The sequence below is a fragment of the Saimiri boliviensis genome, chromosome 15 (assembly GCF_048565385.1).
Source record: "Saimiri boliviensis isolate mSaiBol1 chromosome 15, mSaiBol1.pri, whole genome shotgun sequence".
In the NCBI taxonomy this organism is placed as follows: Eukaryota; Metazoa; Chordata; class Mammalia; order Primates; family Cebidae; genus Saimiri; species Saimiri boliviensis.
The window spans coordinates 8520911-8541452 of NC_133463.1; the positions used below are offsets into that span (position 1 = coordinate 8520911).

Sequence of the window (20542 nt, forward strand, 5' to 3'; positions counted from 1 at the left end):
GAAGTAGTGAGATGTTACCTGAAGTGATTCATTAATCATCCAATTCTAGCTATAGATGTAACGTATACCTTTTGATAATGTCTCTACCTAGCAGCTCCGATTCTTTCACCTTCACCACAGGATTTGTTTTACGTTGCTAGTGATACAATTTTCACCTTTTTTTTCAATTGTAAAAGTCAGACAAAGAGCTACTAGGAGTTGCTCCATTTCAGAGTATTGTATTATTGGAGGGTCACTTTCGTACTTGGCTTTTAAACATCTTTCGGTAACCCACCTGGCCGAAAGGCAAAGCGGGAAGCCTTCTCTACAGAGGGATAGGAACGTGCTGGATGACATTTCCAGAAAATGTCTTCCACTTTCTGAATTCCCTACTACTGTGTCATATAAAAAGATATTGGTGTCCTTTTTTGAGAAGTGGAGGTAAAATTAACAAGAAGCCAGTGTGGGGAAGAGAGGTAAAACGTTCATTCTTATTTCACAGTTCTGCAGAACTGGCCCTACTGTGCAACCCTCCTCTGGGCTTGTTCCTAATGGACTGGCACGTTAATTGTTTTCTCCTCTGTAGTCCCTATGTATGTTGTGCTTGTGTCAGTAAAAGCACTCATCAGTATCTATGTGAGGTCATGTTTATGTGTTCCCTCTCTGGGCTGTAACCCCATCAATGTCAAAAGCCATGTCTTAAACACTGATTTGTTCCTAGTGCTGTGCAGTGACTGGAAGATAGTTTATCTTTTTGTAGGTCCTAGATTTCTACATTACGTTGGTAAATGAACTCTTAGTTATATATAAGAACCTTAACTTCTTTTCTCTACAATTATTTGTTTATTCTCTATGAACATATTTCAGGTTATTTCTATCTTTTTAATGTTTTAAAATTCCTGTATTAGCACTGATTTTCAGTGTCTTAGCATTGCATTGTATATAAACCATATGGGAAAACTATGTTTTAGGAGGATCAGTATTTAAAAGCTTATTATTGTCTGAAATGATATTTTATAACGCCTGAAGGATATAAATAACAATGTAATCATGGGCTGTTCTTTAGCCACCAGCATTGTTTAGTCTGAGCCATCACCCTGTGTGACAAGTGTTGCTAATTTCTATTAACCATACCTTTGAGGTTATGTTTTCTTACTTTATGAGTTATCTTACATTATTGGCTGCAATCGTGGTATTAAGAAGTGTTATTACTCTTTAACATATGGAGTTAAAAATTTACATAATTTTTTGTTGCTCATGAGAAGTCTAAAGCCTGACATTCATAGTGTGAGTTACCACCATTTAAAAACTGAATAACCATCGTGTGCCTGATCCTAGAAAATGAACACAAACAAGTTGAATTTTGAAATCCTAAATATAAATAGCACTTACGAGCATATACCATAAAGTTGAAGTCATTATTTAACTAACTTAGAGATACCTATTTCTAAACAAGACTCCAAAACAACTTGCTTCTAAGTAAAAGGTAGAAAAGTAGCTAATGTTTTTCATTACTTATAGATATGTGTATATTTTGTTGATTCGCATGGTTCAGTAAGGTCACATGAAATCCTGTTTGAATGATGTTTTAGTCAGTTTCCCCTTTCAAAAAGCAAGGCAAAGTACAAGATTGTCAAAGAAGTTCTCATTTAGAATCGATAAGAAAAACATTTTGAATAAGTTGTTTGATTCATATTGTGATGTTAAACCATCGTTTGGATTTGCAAAGCAATGAATAGGCTTTATAGGGCTGCCATGCATGCACAGTCGGCTGATAAGAATAAGAAGTCATTTTCGGTTAACTATGTAATTCTGAGTAAAGAAATTTGACTAGGCATTGAAACGGAAACAATAGCAAAACTTAAACTTGTAGAGCTGAACATATGGTGCGTATTCTGAGAAGAAACAAGTGATTTTGAAAGGATGGCATCTTTTAAAATCTTAATTTCAGTTGGCAGAGAAAACCCAATGGGAATGTATGCAACACCCAGCCAAGAGGAAGAAAAGATCCATGAGTCAAAAACACAGAAAAAAATACTCGCAGGATCTGAGGCGAGGAGTCCCTTACCTTCTTCAACTGCAAGTAAGCCACAGCTTTTCCTTTCCGACTTTTGCTTTGTTTGCCTGCATTACTTCTTCCTGTGGCCATCTCAGGAAGACTATCAAGTTATTTTTATAGTATATATTGTGTTATAACACATGAACTGCTTATAAGCTGTTATCTTGCTTTTTTATGCCTTAGTTTTATATTACAAAGAATACATATATTTTTAGATGTGTTTCTTTGTCTTAATGTTCACTCAAAACAATGAGTTGAAAAGAATATAGTGTTATAACATTTGATTGGACTATCACCCACAAAATATGAATATATTTTATGAAAAATGCTAAATTCTCACCAAAGTCTAAGCAACAACAAAAATAATTTTGATTTCTCTGGTATACAAATTGAAGCTTGACAAAAGTGCTCTCAGTCCCAGCGGCTTAAATTTCTAGTGTCTATACTAGTCTGTTTGATCATTTTTCTTGCTCTTAAATGTATTACCTTTTACCACACTGGGAAGTATAATGTATGATATCTGACAAATTCTGTGTATCAGAATCTAGTCATCTTTGGGTAAAATGAAATAGGGGACCATCTTTCAGGGACTATTTTTAAAAAATCGGTCTTGGGAGACAGATAAATTATAATGTTACCTTTAAAAAAAGTGATTTAAAGAAATTAGTTACTGGGTATGCTAGCTTTTCTTTCAGATAGTAATATAATAGATGTCTTTTGTTGGCCATCCTAAGCTATTAGGTCATGAACATAGGGAAGAGAAGCTAGCCTTTTGATTTTTGCTGCAAAGGACTAGTCCCAGTTTTTAATTTCCATGTCATGTCACGAATCCATGGCGCAATATGAAGAATCACACCGAATGAGAAACATGTGCTTAGTTAAAATTTCTCACAACAGAATCCAGTCTTTTGTCAGGAAGTAAAATCAGAGATAGCCACCTCAAGTAAAATTTGACTTGGTTGAAAATAGCATGCTAGCTGAAATCTCTGGGTATAGATACTTCTTTAATGAGTGGCAAAATGTTTCTGAGAAAACCTTCTATGTGTCTTATGAAAATTTGTTCTGGAAAAATGTTTTTAAAATGTTATCATTGTTAAATTTTTAAGGATTTTTTTATTGAGGCAGGCCAAGTAATTTGTAAAAAATGACAAAATTGGGCTTCATGATAAACATAGACCTTTTCAAATAATTATTTAATTTAATTCAACATTAAATATGAATTGCATGCCGATTAAATGTCAGATGTAAGGAAAAACAGTGATGGGTAAAACAGAGTTGGTCTCTGCCCTCTTGAATTTGATAGCTGAGCTGTTCAGATAAACATTCAACAATCACACAAAAATGGAAGGCAAAACCTGACAATTGAGATGAAGGAAATATCCAGGGCGTACTAGACACAAAATAAAATTTAAGTCATTAATTTGTTGTAAAAAGACTTGTAAGTTCTTCATTGTAGTTAATGGCAATGGAGTGGAAATGGTGAGTGGGCCAAAGACTGAGGAGATTGAGCTCAGTTTCTTCATGAACTTTTTAAAACATTGGCCTGGAACAGACTTTGGCCTCGGATATGAAATCTGGAAAGTCCAGATGATGAAGCTCCTCTAAGGCAAATATCACCTATAAAATGCTCAAGATATGGTTAAATTTTGCCTTCTTTTATTGCCGTGGGAGTGGTTTTATTAGTGCCCATGACTTTAGTGAGGAAAAAATGTCTTCATATATCAATATTCCCTAGAAGGCTGTCTCTCATCTGTTGTTGAGTAATTAGATCAGGCGTCCCCAAACTACGGCCCACGGGCTGCATGCGGCCCCCTGAGGCCATTTATCCGGCCCCGCACCGCACTTCAGGAAGGGGCACCTCTTTCATTGGTGGTCAGTGAGAGGAGCACAGTATGTGGCGACCCTCCAACGGTCTGAGGGACAGTGAACTGGCCCCCTGTGTAAAAAGTTTGGGGACGCCTGAATTAGATCATGATTCCCTTTGGTTGTCTTATTTCTACCTCTATCAAAGAACTGCAGTAGTTTAAAGATGCTTCTTATAAGAAATACTTTCCTCTTGGTTTTGCAGCTTAGCTGTCAAGATAGATTTGGGTTACATTAGCTGTCCATATTAAAGTATGTTAGTTGAAAAAACACTTTAGAAAATGTATTTTCTACTTTTAAAGATATCTAAAAACAACTGTCAGTTCCTGAAGAATGAGACTATGTCATTCCACTTTTGGGATAGGGCAAGATGTATAGTTTTGGGAATGAGGAATTATAGATAAAATAAAACTGTTCTGTCTTTATTCAAAATGCTTATTTATTAAGAAGAAAGATGGAACTTTTCTCATCTACATTAAATGGGCAAGTGGATTTAGAACGTAAAATGGCACATATGTGATAATAAATAGTTATTTTGTAGTAGTTAAGTGCAGATATAGTGTCATTACATTTGCATAGTTTTCCTTTAGGTCTAAACTGCATTATGATATAATTTTGTTGGTTGAGGAAAGAGTCTTATTTTTTTTAGAATAACCTTTTTATTGTGGAAAATTTTAAACACATACAAAGGTAGAGAGAATGGACAAATGAACACCCATGTACCCATCACTCAGTTTCAACAGTGATCAACATAAGCATCATCCTGTTTTAGTTATGATCCTTCCTGCTATGCCCTACACTGTCCTCATTTAATTATTTTAAAGCAAGTCTAGGATACCACGTCATTCAGAAATACTTTGGGAACTCGGATTTAAAAAATTATGTAAGTGAGAATGTACATTACTTCGGCATAATTTTAAGTTTGGGAACACTGCATTTAAACACATTCAAACTGAATATAAAAAGAGAACACTTATGATTTGATGCTCTGAACTGAAATTGCCCTTACATATCTTTCTGGCAATTACCTGTTTTTGTGAATGAGAAAATCAAGACCCAGGAAGCTGAATGTTACGTAAGTCTCAACTCCAGTCGCTTGTCTCTGTGTATGGGCACTTGAACGGTGCCATGCAGCTGTCCTGCTCTCCATCATCTGTTTGTGGTGGCATGCTCCACAGTGTTGCCAGGCAAATCCTCATCTGTGCCAAAGTCTCAGCCATGGCATTTTCTTAAATGTGTTTAGGTGCCAATACTTTTAAAACAGAGAAACCTGGGCAGAAAAAAAAAATCTATTATTAAGTTGAAGTCCTTCTTAAAAGCAGTAGTCAGTAAATTTATTCTGAAAAATCTTGGGAGATCAACTTTGACTAAAAATAATTTCATTCTGAAGCATACAGGAAAACCTTAAAATTATATCATCTTACTACTCCCCCAAAGAGCACTTTAAAATGTATTTATACTTGTGTATATACGTATGTATACACACTTACAGATTATATTAGATATATCATTTTGTAGTCTTCTCAGTTACTAGAAGGTACTAAGCACTTTTCTTAATAAATATTTTAAATAAAATTTAATAACTACAAATAATCCATTGTATTGATGTAGCATAACATATTTACCATTCTCTTATTATAATTTTAATGGATGCTCATCTATATATTATTTCATTAGAATAATTCCCATATATGGAATTACAACGTAATAGATTATATTTATTCTTGTTGTAATTTTTGTGTCCTTTATAATACAAAAAAATTGCACTTGGCATCCAGAGTGAAGTATAGTTTTTCTTTTGATGCTTATGCTGTTGTAAATTGTCTTGTCAATGTGGTGTAAGTCTTCATAGAATTTACCATAGAATGAGGATTTAAAGGGATGTCTGACACATCATAAGCAATGTAGAGGTTCACATGAAGGGTGCAGAAATAAACCATTCCATTTCAAATAATCCTAATCACTTGAAAGTAACTCCCTATGTTGAGCAGAAAAGCTACTCACAAAGTCTTTTGGCCTATAAAAAAGTCAATAACCTCTTCTGTAAAACAACCTTTGTTTTTTTTCCTTAGTATATTCTCATTACATCTCAGCATATTCTTCTTATATGTATGTAAATATACCAGAAAGTGGATTCTTAGTATTTCTTTTTAGTATATTCTCATCTGTGTCAAATATATTGTTTTAATAGTTCCTTATATATGGTTTTAGACTCTTCACCTTTATGAATATTTCTCTTATAGTATGAATCTCCAAGTAGGAACCTGTCTTCTCATATAACCTGAACAGTTTAGAATAATGGTATTCCTTTTATGGGACCTTAGACATCAGTTAATTCAGTCTCAGCTTGGAATACATGTTTTAGACAGTTTTATTGCATTTCTGGTTTATATTAAGATCATTCGGATATTTTACTCATAATATCCTTTCAGTTTAAAACATATAACTGATGTTTCAACAAAGACACAGACCTTTACCTTGATACTGGTTAGTTTTTATCTTCTTGGTATTAATCCAGTGTGCAAGCATGTTAGAATGCCTTTGACTATTTGACCCTGTTTGCTGTGTTATCTCTACCAGCTTTGTGCTTCCTGTGCTTTGTATACCTTAATTGAGAAACTGATAATTTATGAATAAAACAAGACTATGTTAATTTCCTAGAAGTAGTTTCTTCCATTGTAAGATAACTATAGGGGAATGCTTTAACTGTCTTATTTTTTTTCTAGATTATATGTTTTCAAATTAGAGTTTAAAAGTGACCATTTTTTCTGATATTGCACTATTAAATATTAAGAAACTTGTTTTCAGTTGGTTTCAATGGCACGTTAGAATTAATTAGCTTTCTCAAATACTATCTTGGAATAGCATACAGAGGCTATACAAGCTGTCCTTTTATGGTCACATTCTGATAGTAATTCATGCTTTTTTCTGACCTTAACTTTAATCAACCCATGAACTATTAGAATCAGCCAATTTGTTATTTATTTCTATGAATAATTTATTTTTTCCACTAGTGCTTCATTGGAACAGCAGCAGCACACAGGTAGATTAGCAATTTTTGTTCTTTTTGGTCTGAGTCAGCCTGATTGGTGTTTAATTAAATTGTTCAGTCACCCCCACAGAAGAAGTTTTTGAGTCATCTGAATACATTTTATGTACCATGGATGTTATTTAGGGTGACCATGAAGGAGTCTATTGACTAATCCAGGGTCCCCATTAAATATTCTCCTAGCTTAGAGTATTTTAAACTTCTGGTCATCAAGAGCAACTGCTTTTATGGTTCTCAGTTCTCAGCAGAAATTTATAGTCTGAGACTAATGGACTTTGGTTCATTTCCAAAAGATCATGATATTACATGGCCTTCATATTTAATTGATAACAGTACAAACTTTAATACATCATTCTGTATTATAGATTATATCATATTTAGCTGTCAATTTTTATAATACAATTATACCCTGACAATGTATTATTTTTGTGCAAATGATGCAAGAAAATGTTACTGCAGGAATAAGGGGCCTCAGAGACCATCAACTCATTTGCAGATTAAGCCAAACAAACAAGCTAAGCACATACACACATAGATAGGTGTTCATTCATGCACGGACATGGAAAAAAATTCAGATTAAATAACCGTGGTCTCTTGATCCCACTTTAGAGTTTGTTTCTTTGTATGTTTGTTCACTGTTCAGCGTCTATTGTTTGTTCACTGGCCTCCCGACCTCAGTCTCCTCCTGCTACAGTTCACCCTGTTTCAGACCTATCTTTCTAATACTCAGCTCATACTACCACCATACTTTAAAATTGTGACTGGCTCTCTGTTGCCTGCAAAAGGAAATGCCAACTGCCTTCCAGCTTGGCCAGTGCCTTCCATGATCCTCACATTCCTGTCTGTCCTCTTCACACATAATATCTTATGGTCAATTGTACATTGGCACCTGCAATTCTTCCAGCATGCCTGCTGCCTCAAGCTGTGTACATGCTGGGAATGCGTCCCCACTGTCTAGAATTCTCTTCCTGTCTTTCTGCAAAATTCTGAGCCATCTTCCTACATCCAGCACTGAGGTTCCTTCTATGAAGCCTTTTCTGCCCACTCCTCAATTACTTACTTCCTGCCCTCTGCTACACCTGAACTTTGCAGTACTTTTCCATGAAGGTATTTGAATGTTTGAAATCCAGATATTTATATGTCTGTTTTTGCCATGGGATAGCATGTATCTCCAGGGTGAGGCTCTTATTATTTATCTTTCAAACTTTTCATCAGTTATTATGAGAGTAATGAGCCAAACAGTGCCCAGCAAATAATGGGAACTCAAGTTTTCTTGAATTAAGTAAAAGTGATTATGTTAGCTGACTGAGATATCCATAAGATAGTAAGTAAGTGAATGATCGGTGTCCTAAAATGTCCGCCATTGACCTAGGATCACCAGTTTCTCTCTGGAACTCATCCATGAGGATGTGCTGTGGAGTCTTTTTGTCAGTAGAGATCTAGAAATGCACTTACCTGAGGCCTGAGGAAATTCCAAGTATGTTTGACTAGAAACGTCAGGCAGAGTGGCCAAATGTTCACCTGTAACATTGAGTTTTGAAAATTAGACCATGTCATAAAATTTTGTTGGATCATTTTTTGTGATCATTCCCAGGTCAGCTACTTCTGACGTAAATGGCATGGGATTCACACTTGCTCTGAGTGAGTCTGAAGTTTAGTTCTTTGTTCCTTCCTGTGCAACTCTGGGCAAGTCACTTCACTTCTGAGTCCCAGTTTGTCCATCTGATTTTTGGGGACAGCGCTTCATAGGAGTAGTATGAGGGTTGAGTGAAAGTGACATGATAATGAATGTTAAGTGCTTAGGATAATGTGCAGTGCAGAAGAAACCCTCAGATGCTAGCTAGCAGCACTGCTGCAATCCTGGTGAATTATGTTTAGGTGAACACAGAATGCCCACCAAGCTTGTTCAAGTGCAGGTGCTTTGCAGCTAAACATTCCATAGTTTACTTACTATGTGACGTGGGCATATTATTTAACTTCTCTGCTTCTTTTCCTCTTCTTAAAATGGGCATCATCATTTGACTCACCTTACAAGTTTGGGATGAGGATTGAATGAGAAATGCATATGAAACATGATCCTAAGTGCTGCCTACGCCTGCCTATAGTTTCAAGCTACAGAATTAAAGGAAGGAGAAGAGCTCTGGCTACCATTTAACCATTTGACGTGAATAACTTTTACCTCATCATCTTGAATGTATAAGATTTCAAAGTGGAAATATCAGCTAAGAATAAAAAAAGTGCAGGCCACGCGCAGTGGCTCACACCTGTAATCCCAGCACTTTGGGAGGATGAGGCGGGTAGATCATGAGGTCAAGAGATCGAGACCATCCTGCCAACATGGTTAAACCCCATCTCTACTAAAAATACAAAAATTAGCCGGGCATGGTGGTGTGTGCCTGTAGTCCTAGTTACTCGGGGGGCTGAGACAGGAGAATTGCTTTAACCCGGCAGGCAGAGATTGCAGTGAGCCGAGATCGCGCCACTGCACTCCAGCCTGGCACCTGGCGACAGAGAGAGACTCTGACTCAAAAAAAAAAAAAAAAAAAAAGAATAAAAGTGCACTTATTGGGATACTTTCAGACAACCAGTACAGAGTAGCATGGGAGATCCCCTCAGCACTGCATGGCCCAGTATCTCCTCAGATGAGACCACAGGCAAAAGGGAGTGTGAAGAATATAGCCATTCTAGCTTGGGACATCATGGCATTCTTTACAAACAGGAGTGACTGGGCACTGCTGGTTGCTAGAGGATACCTGGTGAAACACAAGTGCTGTGCAACCCTGCTCTCATGGACAACTGCTCTGAGCACCTCAGGAACCATTTGTATGTGTGAAAATTCTCTCTTTATATCCAAATCCTTTCCATTGCCCACTCCAATAAGGTATTTTTTTCCGGAAATATTTCAGAAATTTTTTTTTTCTGCCCTCAGTTTGCCACTTATCTATCTTATTTGAAAACATGTTTTAAGTCCCCCTTTTTTGTTACTTTATATGGTGGTAGCACTATGTAAAGTATGGAAGTCAGGCAGGTAACTCTATGAAAAATCTGTGGACATAGAACAGAAACTCCAGTTTGCCCTCCTTTGCTATAGCATTGAGGATAAGTGAAAGGCTGCCAGGTACATCAGATGTTTATTGTTTGAATCCAGGTGACTTCGGTGGCTGAGTGTCAGTTTACCAGAACTTTGCTGTGAGGAGACAAGCACGAATCAACTCCCTGGAGTCCTCACAGTGTGGTGCCACCTGCCCACATCACCCTACCCTGCCCAGTTTTCATGTCCTTTGGCTCCAGTGTGACAAAGGATTCTGTCAGCCTGATGTTGTATCTGATTTGCCACTAATGCTTTTTTCCCCCATAGAAGAAGTCAGACATTTCCAAAATAGTGAGACTCTTCTGTCAGAAGATGAATGGAAGGTGTTAGTGCTGACGGGAAATACAGGAACTCAAGCCAATGTCACGCTCTGGGTGTATGGAGATGAAGGAGTCACTGGGCCAATAAGTCTTCAAAAGGACAGCTCGGAGCAGCTCTTCCTTCCAGGACAGGAGGATGAATTTCAGGTAAACAACACTGGCAGTAATATTTTCCTGTGAACATTTCAAAGGCAGTTCTGTAATGTAAAAGAGAAAGAGAGAGAGAGAGAGAGAGAGAGAGAGAGAGAGAGAGAGAGAGTGTGTGTGTGTGTGTGTGTGTGTGTGTGTGTTTCTGTATGGTCTGTCTCTCTCCTACATAAAATGAATCTCTGGTATTTTAGACCGCCTGTAAGTTAATAATGCCTGTTGTAACAATCAAAGGAAATATTTTTGCTCACACCTTATTCAAGCAAGGAAAGTTGTAGAAAAAATTGCCATCTTTAAAGAGAGTTTATTTTAGGCCATGGGTTTGAAACTGGCCCTATAAACTGTCAACTTCCACCCAATTTATAACCAGCTTATAAGCCGGATAGAGTTTCTTCTGATAATGAAAACACTTCTTTTATATACTTGCATATACTTTTAGATGTTGCTCAGCTGAGCTATACAGGTGTGAAATTATTTTCTTTTTATAAAATTATTTTTTATCTTTTTAATTAAAAAGTTTTGAGAATGAAATCATTTTCTTGGCATCTTCACAGGCCATGTTTTTAAGCTCTGCCCATGCCCATTCTAATTACTCTCTCCTTTACTTCTTAGCATCAGAGAACACTGGGCTGCTTAGGTTTGCATGGGGCTGATTGCCTCTCCTGGTTCCTCAGAGCTTTGCCCAAGTTTCAGTTAGGATAATTACATTCCACTTCACTAACTCACCCTTCTACCCCCACTGCCTGTGAAAGCTGTGTGGCTTTTTGGTATACTGTTAAACAGCAGTCACTTTCTCTGGAGAGTATTACTTTTGTATCCTAAGGCTGTCTAGAGAATAGGGAATGATTGAGGACAACTCATGTCGCCAGGAAGCCAAGGCTATTTGGGGCTACAGTACCTAGCAATCACTAATACCCCAATGGTTTCTAGATTTTGAGACTTGACCCTGTAATTCTATTTTTGTAATTATTAAAATTAATTTTCATTGAAGGAAAGCAGTTGTCTGCAGTCGTGAGGAGTACTTTGACTCCATCCACAGACAGTCATACCTTATACAAATATATATTTCAAAAGATTATTTGAAGATGATTGTTTAGAATTCAGAATGTACATGTAAGGTTAGATTCCCTAAGTCACCCCACAAAAGTAGAATTTTTTCATAATATACCTTGTGGTATATGTATTTACATGCTGATAAATCCTATCAATGTTTTTCTGAAAAATTTACTTAGGGCCAAATTTTGGAATGGATGGTATAGATTCTCAGCCTTGATTGCACATTGGAATTACTTGGGGAGCTTTAACAACTACTGATGCTTGATTCCACCTCCAGAAATGCTAGTTTAATTTGTCTGAGGTACAGTCTCAGTACTGGGGTTTTTAGATGCTCCCCAAGTGATTCTAAAGTGCAACCAAGGTTGAGAATCCTGGATATAGGACTAGATTGCAAATCAGGTGAGCGAGATTGGAGTCCTTGCTTCCCAGATGTTAGCTATGTGACTTCGAATATGCCACTTAATTTCTCCAGGCCAGCATTATCTGTATGTATAGAATATAAACAATAATATCTGTTCTTTCTGAATTTCAAGAGAGTCTGATGACAAAAAGAGAAAATGTGTATAAATTAAAAAGGAACCCTACAGACATATAGGAAAAGTTATGAACTAGTTAAGAACAGAAGCCTTGGAGTCATAGAGATCAGGTTCCAATCACCCTCTCACTGGTTCTGTGATTTTAAAGACTGATTAGCCTTACTAATGCTCAGTTTCCTACTTAGTACAAGGTAGGTAATAATACTCAATTAAAAGCCTTGCTGTGGGCAAGGCGCGGTGGCTCAAGCCTTTAATCCCAGCACTTTGGGAGGCTGCAGCGAGTGGATCACGAGGTCAAGAGATCGAGACCATCCTGGTCAACATGGTGAAACCCCGTCTCTACTAAAAATACAAAAAATTAGCTGGGCATGGTGGCACATGCCTGTAATCCCAGCTACTCAGGAGGCTGAGGCAGGAGAATTGCCTGAACCCAGGAGGCGGAGGTTGCGGTGAGCCAAGATTGCACCATTGCACTCCAGCCTGGGTAACAAGAGCGAAACTCCGTCTCAAAAAAAAAAAAAAAAAAAAAAAGCCTTGCTGTGAAGTTTAAAGACTGCCTGGGAAGGTGTGTGCCATGCACTGCACCTGGTACATGGGAAGTGCTCTGCAGATGACAGATAACAGGCACAAAGGACTCTCCCTCTGCTGGTAGACGGCTCAGGATATGTTTTCTACCAGCCTCTGTCATTTACTGTGAAGTGTGAATAGCTCTAAATTATTACCTCAGTGGTGGAGATTGGGGCTACATATGAAGCCCCCAGGAGTGTAGAGTCTTGTGGACTCCAGACCAGCAGGATGGGTATTGCCTGGGAGCTTGTTAGACATGCAGAATTTTGATTCCCATCCCAGACCTCCTGGATCAGAATATGCATTTTAAGAAGATCCCCAGGTAATTTGTGTGTGCACTAAAGTTTGAGAAGCACTGGTCCAGGGGTTAATGGGCACTGGGATTGGGGCCTTATGATAGTTGGAGAATCCTAAATTAGGATGGGTTGACTTGTTCCTATACTCTCTCTCTCTCTCTCTCTCTGTCCTCTGTGGGCATTGATTCCCTTGTTCCTTTTCACTGGCATCATTTGCCACTTCTAAGTTTGTCTTTCATTCTCTTTTTCTTCTTTCCAGTCCTGAAGTGAGCATATAGCCAGTTTTGAGGACAACGTAGGATTTTTTTATTCAACTTGGGTTCAGATTTTGCTTTTGGAACGTTCTGTTTATCCAGCTGTGTATCGTTAGACAAATTACTGGACCTCTTTGAGTTTCTTTATATTTTAAAGTAGATGCTTAGAAGAGCCTTACCCTTCACAGGGCAACTGTGTAGATTGGAAGGGACTATGCATGTCAAGGCTTACTCCCTGGCTGGCACAGAACTGAGTGGCAGCTAGTTCTGCTCTTCCGCAGTAACAGGCAGATAGGTGTCAAGTCACATATACTTGGTAACCAGACTGCTCACGTATCCCTTGATTGTTTACACTTAAGTGGTAATAGATTCTTGGGACAATGAAAGTATATTTAAAGTGTGGTTTACCTTTTAGAGACAAACTAGCTTCAAACTGGAGAATAACTTTCTGCTTTCTCTGGGAGGAAGAGCTAGCCTCTGAGTTCTGCCACTGAAGCCAGCTCTGGGAATCAGGGAGTGGGGGTATACTGGCTGTTGGGGATTAACAGCCTTATTTTTCTTCTTCACAGTTGACACCAGCATAATTTCTCTTGACCTGGTATTGAGACAGGCCCAGGGCTGTTCTAGCTGCTGCAGTCAGTGGGGGAAAGTGATGGTGGGCACTTAAAAAGGATAATTCTAAGCATGGGAACTGGGTATGAAAGATGAGTTCTGATAGTTTCTGGGTCACCTGATTGTCCCAGCTCTTTCAGGGTCTAGTCTATAGATAGGCAGTGACGTAAGTCAGACATAATATCCAAGTGCCTGCCTATTTATATCTCTAGTCTGCAGAGGTAGATTGCTACCTGTAGTAGAAATAATGACAATGGCTATTACTTAAGCCATTAAGTAATAAAGTGGTGTATTACATTTTTTAAAAATCTTCAAGGTTCAGTGTCCTGGACATATTTTATTCTACTGAAAATATCTGCCTACAAATCCATATCCCTTGCTAGACTGCATATTTCTCCAAGTTAGAGATTGTGCCATCATTTTCATCTTCACATACCTGTGGGCCTTGCACATTGCTTATTGTTTTAATATACATTTATTTAGTTGAACTGAAAATTTTATGAAATAAACATTATAACAAATCAACAGATAAAGAAATTGAGGACAAGAGATGTAAAAACTATATTTTACTTAGTTTACAACAGCCAGGCTTCCAGTTGAGCTCGAAGTGATTCCAAAGCCAGTTCTCCACAATGCTAGCTGGATTGACACATACTCTTGGGTTATGTCAAAAACTAAATCAGTATCCATATACTATGGGCAGGTGTGCTTCTCTTCCTTGGACTTAGAACATCTGTATCTTACCTTAAGTATCAATGAAGAGAGGATTTTCAGAGTGCAAGGAAGTTCTAGACTCACACTTTCCTGAAGCTTGTAGAAGTCACCATATTTAGCATTTCTTTGGTGAAAATTTTTTTAAAAATTTCTTAAAATACAAGCCCATCTTTCTGTCATTGGAACTCAGAAAGTGTTGGCTTCCAGTGAGAAATGTGTGGTAGTTGGAGAACTGAGCATATGTGTGTTCTTCATCCTGTTCTCTCATTGACTCCTTCCACATATTTTTAGTCAAGTCTCATGATATTTCCATCTCATGCTCTGTGTCTGTGAGGTTTACTGATAGCTTCTTGAGAGTGCTTCATTTCTAGACTTTGAAAGATTTCCTGAGAGCTTTTCAACTATGAGGAACAAAAAATTCATTTAGTGTAAAGAAAATAATTTTTAAATGTGCTTAATTTAAAATATTCTGATTTTTTTTCTTTTTTGTACTTCATTCAGGTTGAATTAAGAAGCATTGGAAACATATATAAGATAAGGATAGGACATGATGGAACCAGTGGGCAACCCAATTGGAACTTGCAGAAGGTAGTCATGTTTCTTATTTTGTTCTTCACAGTTATTCTCTGATGGAAAGAAGCAAGCAGGCTATGCAAAGCAGTGAAAATATTTTCCTAATTACAGATGCCCCTTGACTTCCAGTGGGGTTATGTCTCTGTAAACCCATGGTAAATAAAAAATATCCTAAGTCAAAAATGAATTTAATGCCACTGACACAGCAGATGGTTCCGTACTTACTATGGTTTGACTTAAGATTTTTCGACTTCATAATGGCGTGAAAGTGACATCTATTCAATAGAAACTGTAAGGTCATACAGAGCTCTCTGCCTTATGATGGGTTACTTCCCAATAAACCCATCATAACCTCGAGAAATTGTAAGTTGAACCATGGTAAGTTGAGGACTATCTCTATTGTAAATAATGTAAACAAAATATTTGTGGATATAACACTAAACAAATATGGTTCATTCTTGTGAAATATTTTTTTTAAAATAGCATGTTTATGGTTATATTTGCAAAGGTAATATGTGTTCATAGAAGAAATGTGAAGAATACAGTGAAGTGTAAGAATAAAAATGAGATGTTATTCATTGATCATTAGATGACCACTCTGGTGGTACATATTTTTTTTTTCAAATCTTTTTTCTATGAATCTCTTTCATGGTTCCTTGTACTTTCTCTCTCTCGGTGTGGATATAGATACACACACGCACATGCACACGCATGTGCACACGTGTGCACACACGTGCAAATATCAATGTAAATATAACCATGTGCCACATAGTGATGTTTTGATTAACAGTGGACTGTGTATATGGTGCTGGTCCCATAAGATTGTTAATGCAGCTGAAAATTCTTACTACCTAGTAATGTCATAGCTGTTGTAATGTCCTAATATAATGAATTACTCATGTGTTTGTGGTGATGCAGATGTAAACAAGCCTACTGTGCTGCCAATTGTAAAAAATATAGCACATTCAATTATGTATAGTACATAATACTTGCTAATATAAGCAACTATGTTACTGAGATATTATATATATATGTCTGTGTGTGTATATATATATATATGTATATATATATATATATATATAATACCATATACTTTAATCACTTAGAATGTACTCATTCTACTTAGTAACAAAGTTAACTGTAAAAAAGCCTCAGGCAGGCTTTCAGGAAGTATTCCAGAAGAAGGCATTGTTATCATAGGAGATGACAGCTTCATGTGTGTTGCTCCCTTGAATATCTTCCAAAGCGACAAGATATGGAGGTGTGAGGCAGTAGTATAGGTGATTCTGACACTGTGCAGGCCTAGGCGAATATGTATGTTTATGCCTTCATTTTTAACAAGAAAGTTTAAAGTTAAAAAAATAAAATAAAAAAAAAGCTTAGGAATAAGGATATAAAGAAAGAATATTTTTGTATGACTATACAGTGTGTTTGTGTTTTAAGCTGTGTTATTAAAAAAGAGTCAAAAGATCTTTAAAAATTAAATGTTTATTATGGAAGAAGGAAAAATATTTTTTATGACTTTAGTGTAGCCTCAGTGTGCAGTGTTAATGAAATCTACAGTGCACAGTAATGTCCTAGGCCTTCACATTCGCTCACCGCTCACTCACTCACTCACCCAGAGCAACTTCCATCCTGCAGGCTCCATTCATGGCAAATGCCTTATACAAGTGTACCGTTTTTAATCTTTTATGCTATATTTTTACTTTACCTTTTCTATGTGTAATACGTTTAGATATGTAAGTATTTACCATTGTTTTACAATTGTCTGTAGTACAGTAACATGCTGTACAGGTGTGTAGTCTGTGAGCAATAAGCTATACCATATAGCCTATGTGTGTAGTAGGCTATTCCATCTAGGTTTGTATAAGTGCACTCTGTGATGTTTACACAATAATGAAATTGCCTAACAGTGCATTTCTTGGAAAGTATCTCTATTATTAAACCACATGTGAATATATATATAAACATATCTATAAATAAATGCCTTAAATATGTACACATAAATACACACACACACACACGTGTTTGTGTGTGTGTGTGTGTGTGTGTGTGTGTTTATATGTACTTTGCCCTTTTAGTGAAATTGAATCGTGCTATGTATGCACTTTGGGATCCTGGTTTTTTATTTTTATTTTTTATTTAACATGACAATAATAACAATAATAATAATAATGAGTATTTTCTGAGTACTTAACATTTGCCACCTACCTTACAAATATCACTGTATTTCTGCCTAATAGCAGCTCTTTGATTTAGGTAACATTAATATCTTATTTTATATATAAGAAAATTGAGGCTCGATAAAGTTAAGTAATTTGCTTGAGGTTCCTCAGTAAATGGAACTGATTAACATATCCCACTTACTTTACAAATACCACTGTATTTCTACCTAATAGCAACTCTGTGATTTAGGTATCATTAATATCCTATTATACATATGAGAAAACTGAGGTTCGATAAAGTTAGGTAATTTGCCTGAGGTTCCTCGGTAAATGGTCTTACTGTGTGGTAGACTCCAGAGACTGAGATCTTAAGCACTATCATTGGGCCTTACGTTTATTTTCAAAAGTAGATGATAATTAAACTGTAAAAGGACTTGAGAGTTCAGTATGGAAGCACTAGATTATAGTGGAATCAGATGAAATGGTTTCAATCATAGAACATCTTTACTTTCTGGCTTTAAATACTGTATCTGTCACTGGTTCCTTTACAGTAAATGATATGTTATTCCAAAATGCTTGAGGTTTCAAATTTGGAATACCACTGATAGAATCTAGCAAAATATTTCTTTCTTTTTAAGTGTTTCTTAATTTTGTCTGTGATTTTTATTATTGTAATTTTGGTTATATAATGAAAGCCATTGACAAAAATGTTAATTTTTCTGAAATGTTTATTGTAGTATTTCTTAGCACATGTCTATATATGAAGTGTTTTCTAATAATACAGGAACAGGTAAATATGTTCCAGTCAGTAAGTCAAGAAATATCTACTTAGCACCTAATATATACCCTGAATGATGCTAGTTGATATGGAGGATGTGAGGAAACCATTTGGTGACTTTAAAGTTTTCTATTTAGAAGCATTGAAAAAATTTGAAGTAGAGAAAAGCAGTGACCTTTTCAGAAGATGCAAAAACCATGGAACCTGCAAAGTGTAGTAAAATCACAAGCTCTGTGCCTGTGAATTACTGGGAAAGGCGAGTCAGAACGTTTTAGAAGAAACTTAACCATGAGTTAAGTGGGCCTGAAGTCAATAGCGTGGCTTGTGCTTTCTCTGGGACCTGTGAGTGAGAAAAGTGGTTGAGAGATACAGCAACATCACTATGTAGTGATTCTTCAACTGGAGGAAAAAACATCTCTCGCAGAAGCCGTCCAAGGAAGGAGCACTCAGTCCTGGGAACCAAGGGAGGCGTCATCCATTCCTCTGGTCAGTGGTAAAGGCTTCTGTGAAGAGTAAAGTGGGTAGAACATTCATTAATTGATCAAATTGAGCATCTTGAACTGTAATTACCAAAGCAATGTAAGAGAAGGTTCTTTTCCTATAGCTTACTTTACTTTTTATTGTGAAGTGATTTCAAATTTATTTTAAAAATTACAAGAATGGAACAAAGAACTCTAATTTCACCCAGATTTCCAGTTGTTAAGGTTGCATCTCATCTAGTTTACCATTCCCTGTTAAAATATATATATGTATGTATGTGTGTGTGTGTTTTAAGCATTTGAGAAATATTTACTGACATGATATCCTTTTATTCTTCGGTTATGTAAATATCTTATTCACCACAAAATTTTTACCCACTAATTTTTGGATTCATTGATTATTCTTGCCTTAATCAGTTATTACTGTGATGGTTGCCAAATGGTGATTTTTATATTCTATTGTTATTTCTCTGTTTATTAATTGGCATTCTACTACAAGGTAGAACTTCTTACTTCTCCCCATTTCAAAATTTCATTTATTTATTTATGCCAGCCTGTACTTGCAGATTCTTATTTTATTTTATGATTTAATCTTTTGTAAACATAATTTGCTTTGATGCTAAAATCATCCTTCATTTTGTCCTGTAAACCTCTATGTCACTGTCTGTTCTATGAGGACGTCTTTACTTTCTGATTTGAGAAGATGTTTCAGGCTTACCTAGCATTTTCTTTTCCTAAGCCCTGGAATTACCTATTTCTTGAGGAGTCCTAGTTTAATTTAGTGAAGAATGGTGTTTAGACACCAGTATTTATGTGAGCCATTCAGAGAAGTTACTTTCCTCGCTAATGCCCACTCACTTCAGCTCTGAGGACACTTCCCCTGATGTGAAAAGCCCATGCTCCTGCTTTCCCAGTATGCTTCCCAATAATTGTTTCCAATTTGGGAAACACTGAGTTTCCCACATGAGTTTTGGAAACACTGAATTTTTCATTCCTCTCTTGGAGAGTCACAATGCAAATAAATATAGCAAAGGCTCTGGGATGCCCTGTGGTAAGGAAATCTGTTTAACAGCATTTCCAAAACTAAATTCACCATGGGGTCATATTTTTCAGGTAAAATCTATTAACATTCTATGAAAGGAATATTGCGCATTACTTTAGGGGTTTGAGGCATTTGGGGTTTGATTTAGGAAAAAGATATGACCATGGTGCAGAGGCAGTAGCACACATATTTTATTAGGTGATGTTGTGACAAGGTTGCATGTGGAGGAAGTCCCCTCCAGCAGGAATATGTCCAGAAGCCAGAGTGCAGGTCTATACTCAAAAGAAGAGGGCAAAGGAGCTCCCTAAGGAGCCTAGGTGATGCCTCTGAGTGCATAGTGGGGGACATGTGTCAGAGAGCCCTGAAGGGATGGTTATAAAATGTTGCATCCTAAATATGTAAAATAATTTGTTCCCCAATGAGAGGCAAAGTGTCTATTTGCAAAGCTGAAATAATTTCCTTGTGTTTGAATGATTCCTTGTGGTGGAATTTGTCAGACACAAGCTGTTTGACCTTGTTTAGGTAGAGTCACTTGATAAATACATAGACCTACAGGCATTTTATTACCATCTCTTACAGTCCTATTCAAGCATATAGAAAAAATTCTGTATAGATGACTACCACCTTCTGACTGAAAATTAAACTCCAGTCATTATTTCTTCTCTCAGTATTTCACAAATACACTGGGAGTTTGTTGCTATACAATACAAAATTTTATTCCTCCACATGCATTTGCTCAGTGGCACAATTCAGAAATCTTTATGTCTTTTGTATAGTCTTCTTAATCAGTATTTCCCCTTTCTTATATTATATGGACTATGCTATTCAAATTAACTTTATATTTTAGGACAGGTTAGGACCAAGGCAATTTTTAAATACACAGATTTCGGTGTGTCAGGGTGGGAGAGAGCGCAAGTCTCTCCTTGGACTTCAGTGCTAAAATAAACAATAACACAGATATA

At 36.7% G+C, this 20542-nt stretch overlaps 1 protein-coding gene across 1 annotated transcript in view; it reads left to right on the top strand.

The window, feature by feature from the left end:
* The window catches only part of RP1 (RP1 axonemal microtubule associated), a 302959-nt gene that overhangs the window by 151143 nt on the left and 131274 nt on the right, over positions 1-20542 (top strand). Inside the window, exons 19-21 of the mRNA XM_074386610.1 lie at positions 1931-2062; positions 10309-10508; positions 15045-15131. Of these exons, the coding sequence (XP_074242711.1) occupies positions 1931-2062; positions 10309-10508; positions 15045-15131 (419 nt within the window). The remainder of the gene's footprint in view (positions 1-1930; positions 2063-10308; positions 10509-15044; positions 15132-20542) is intronic.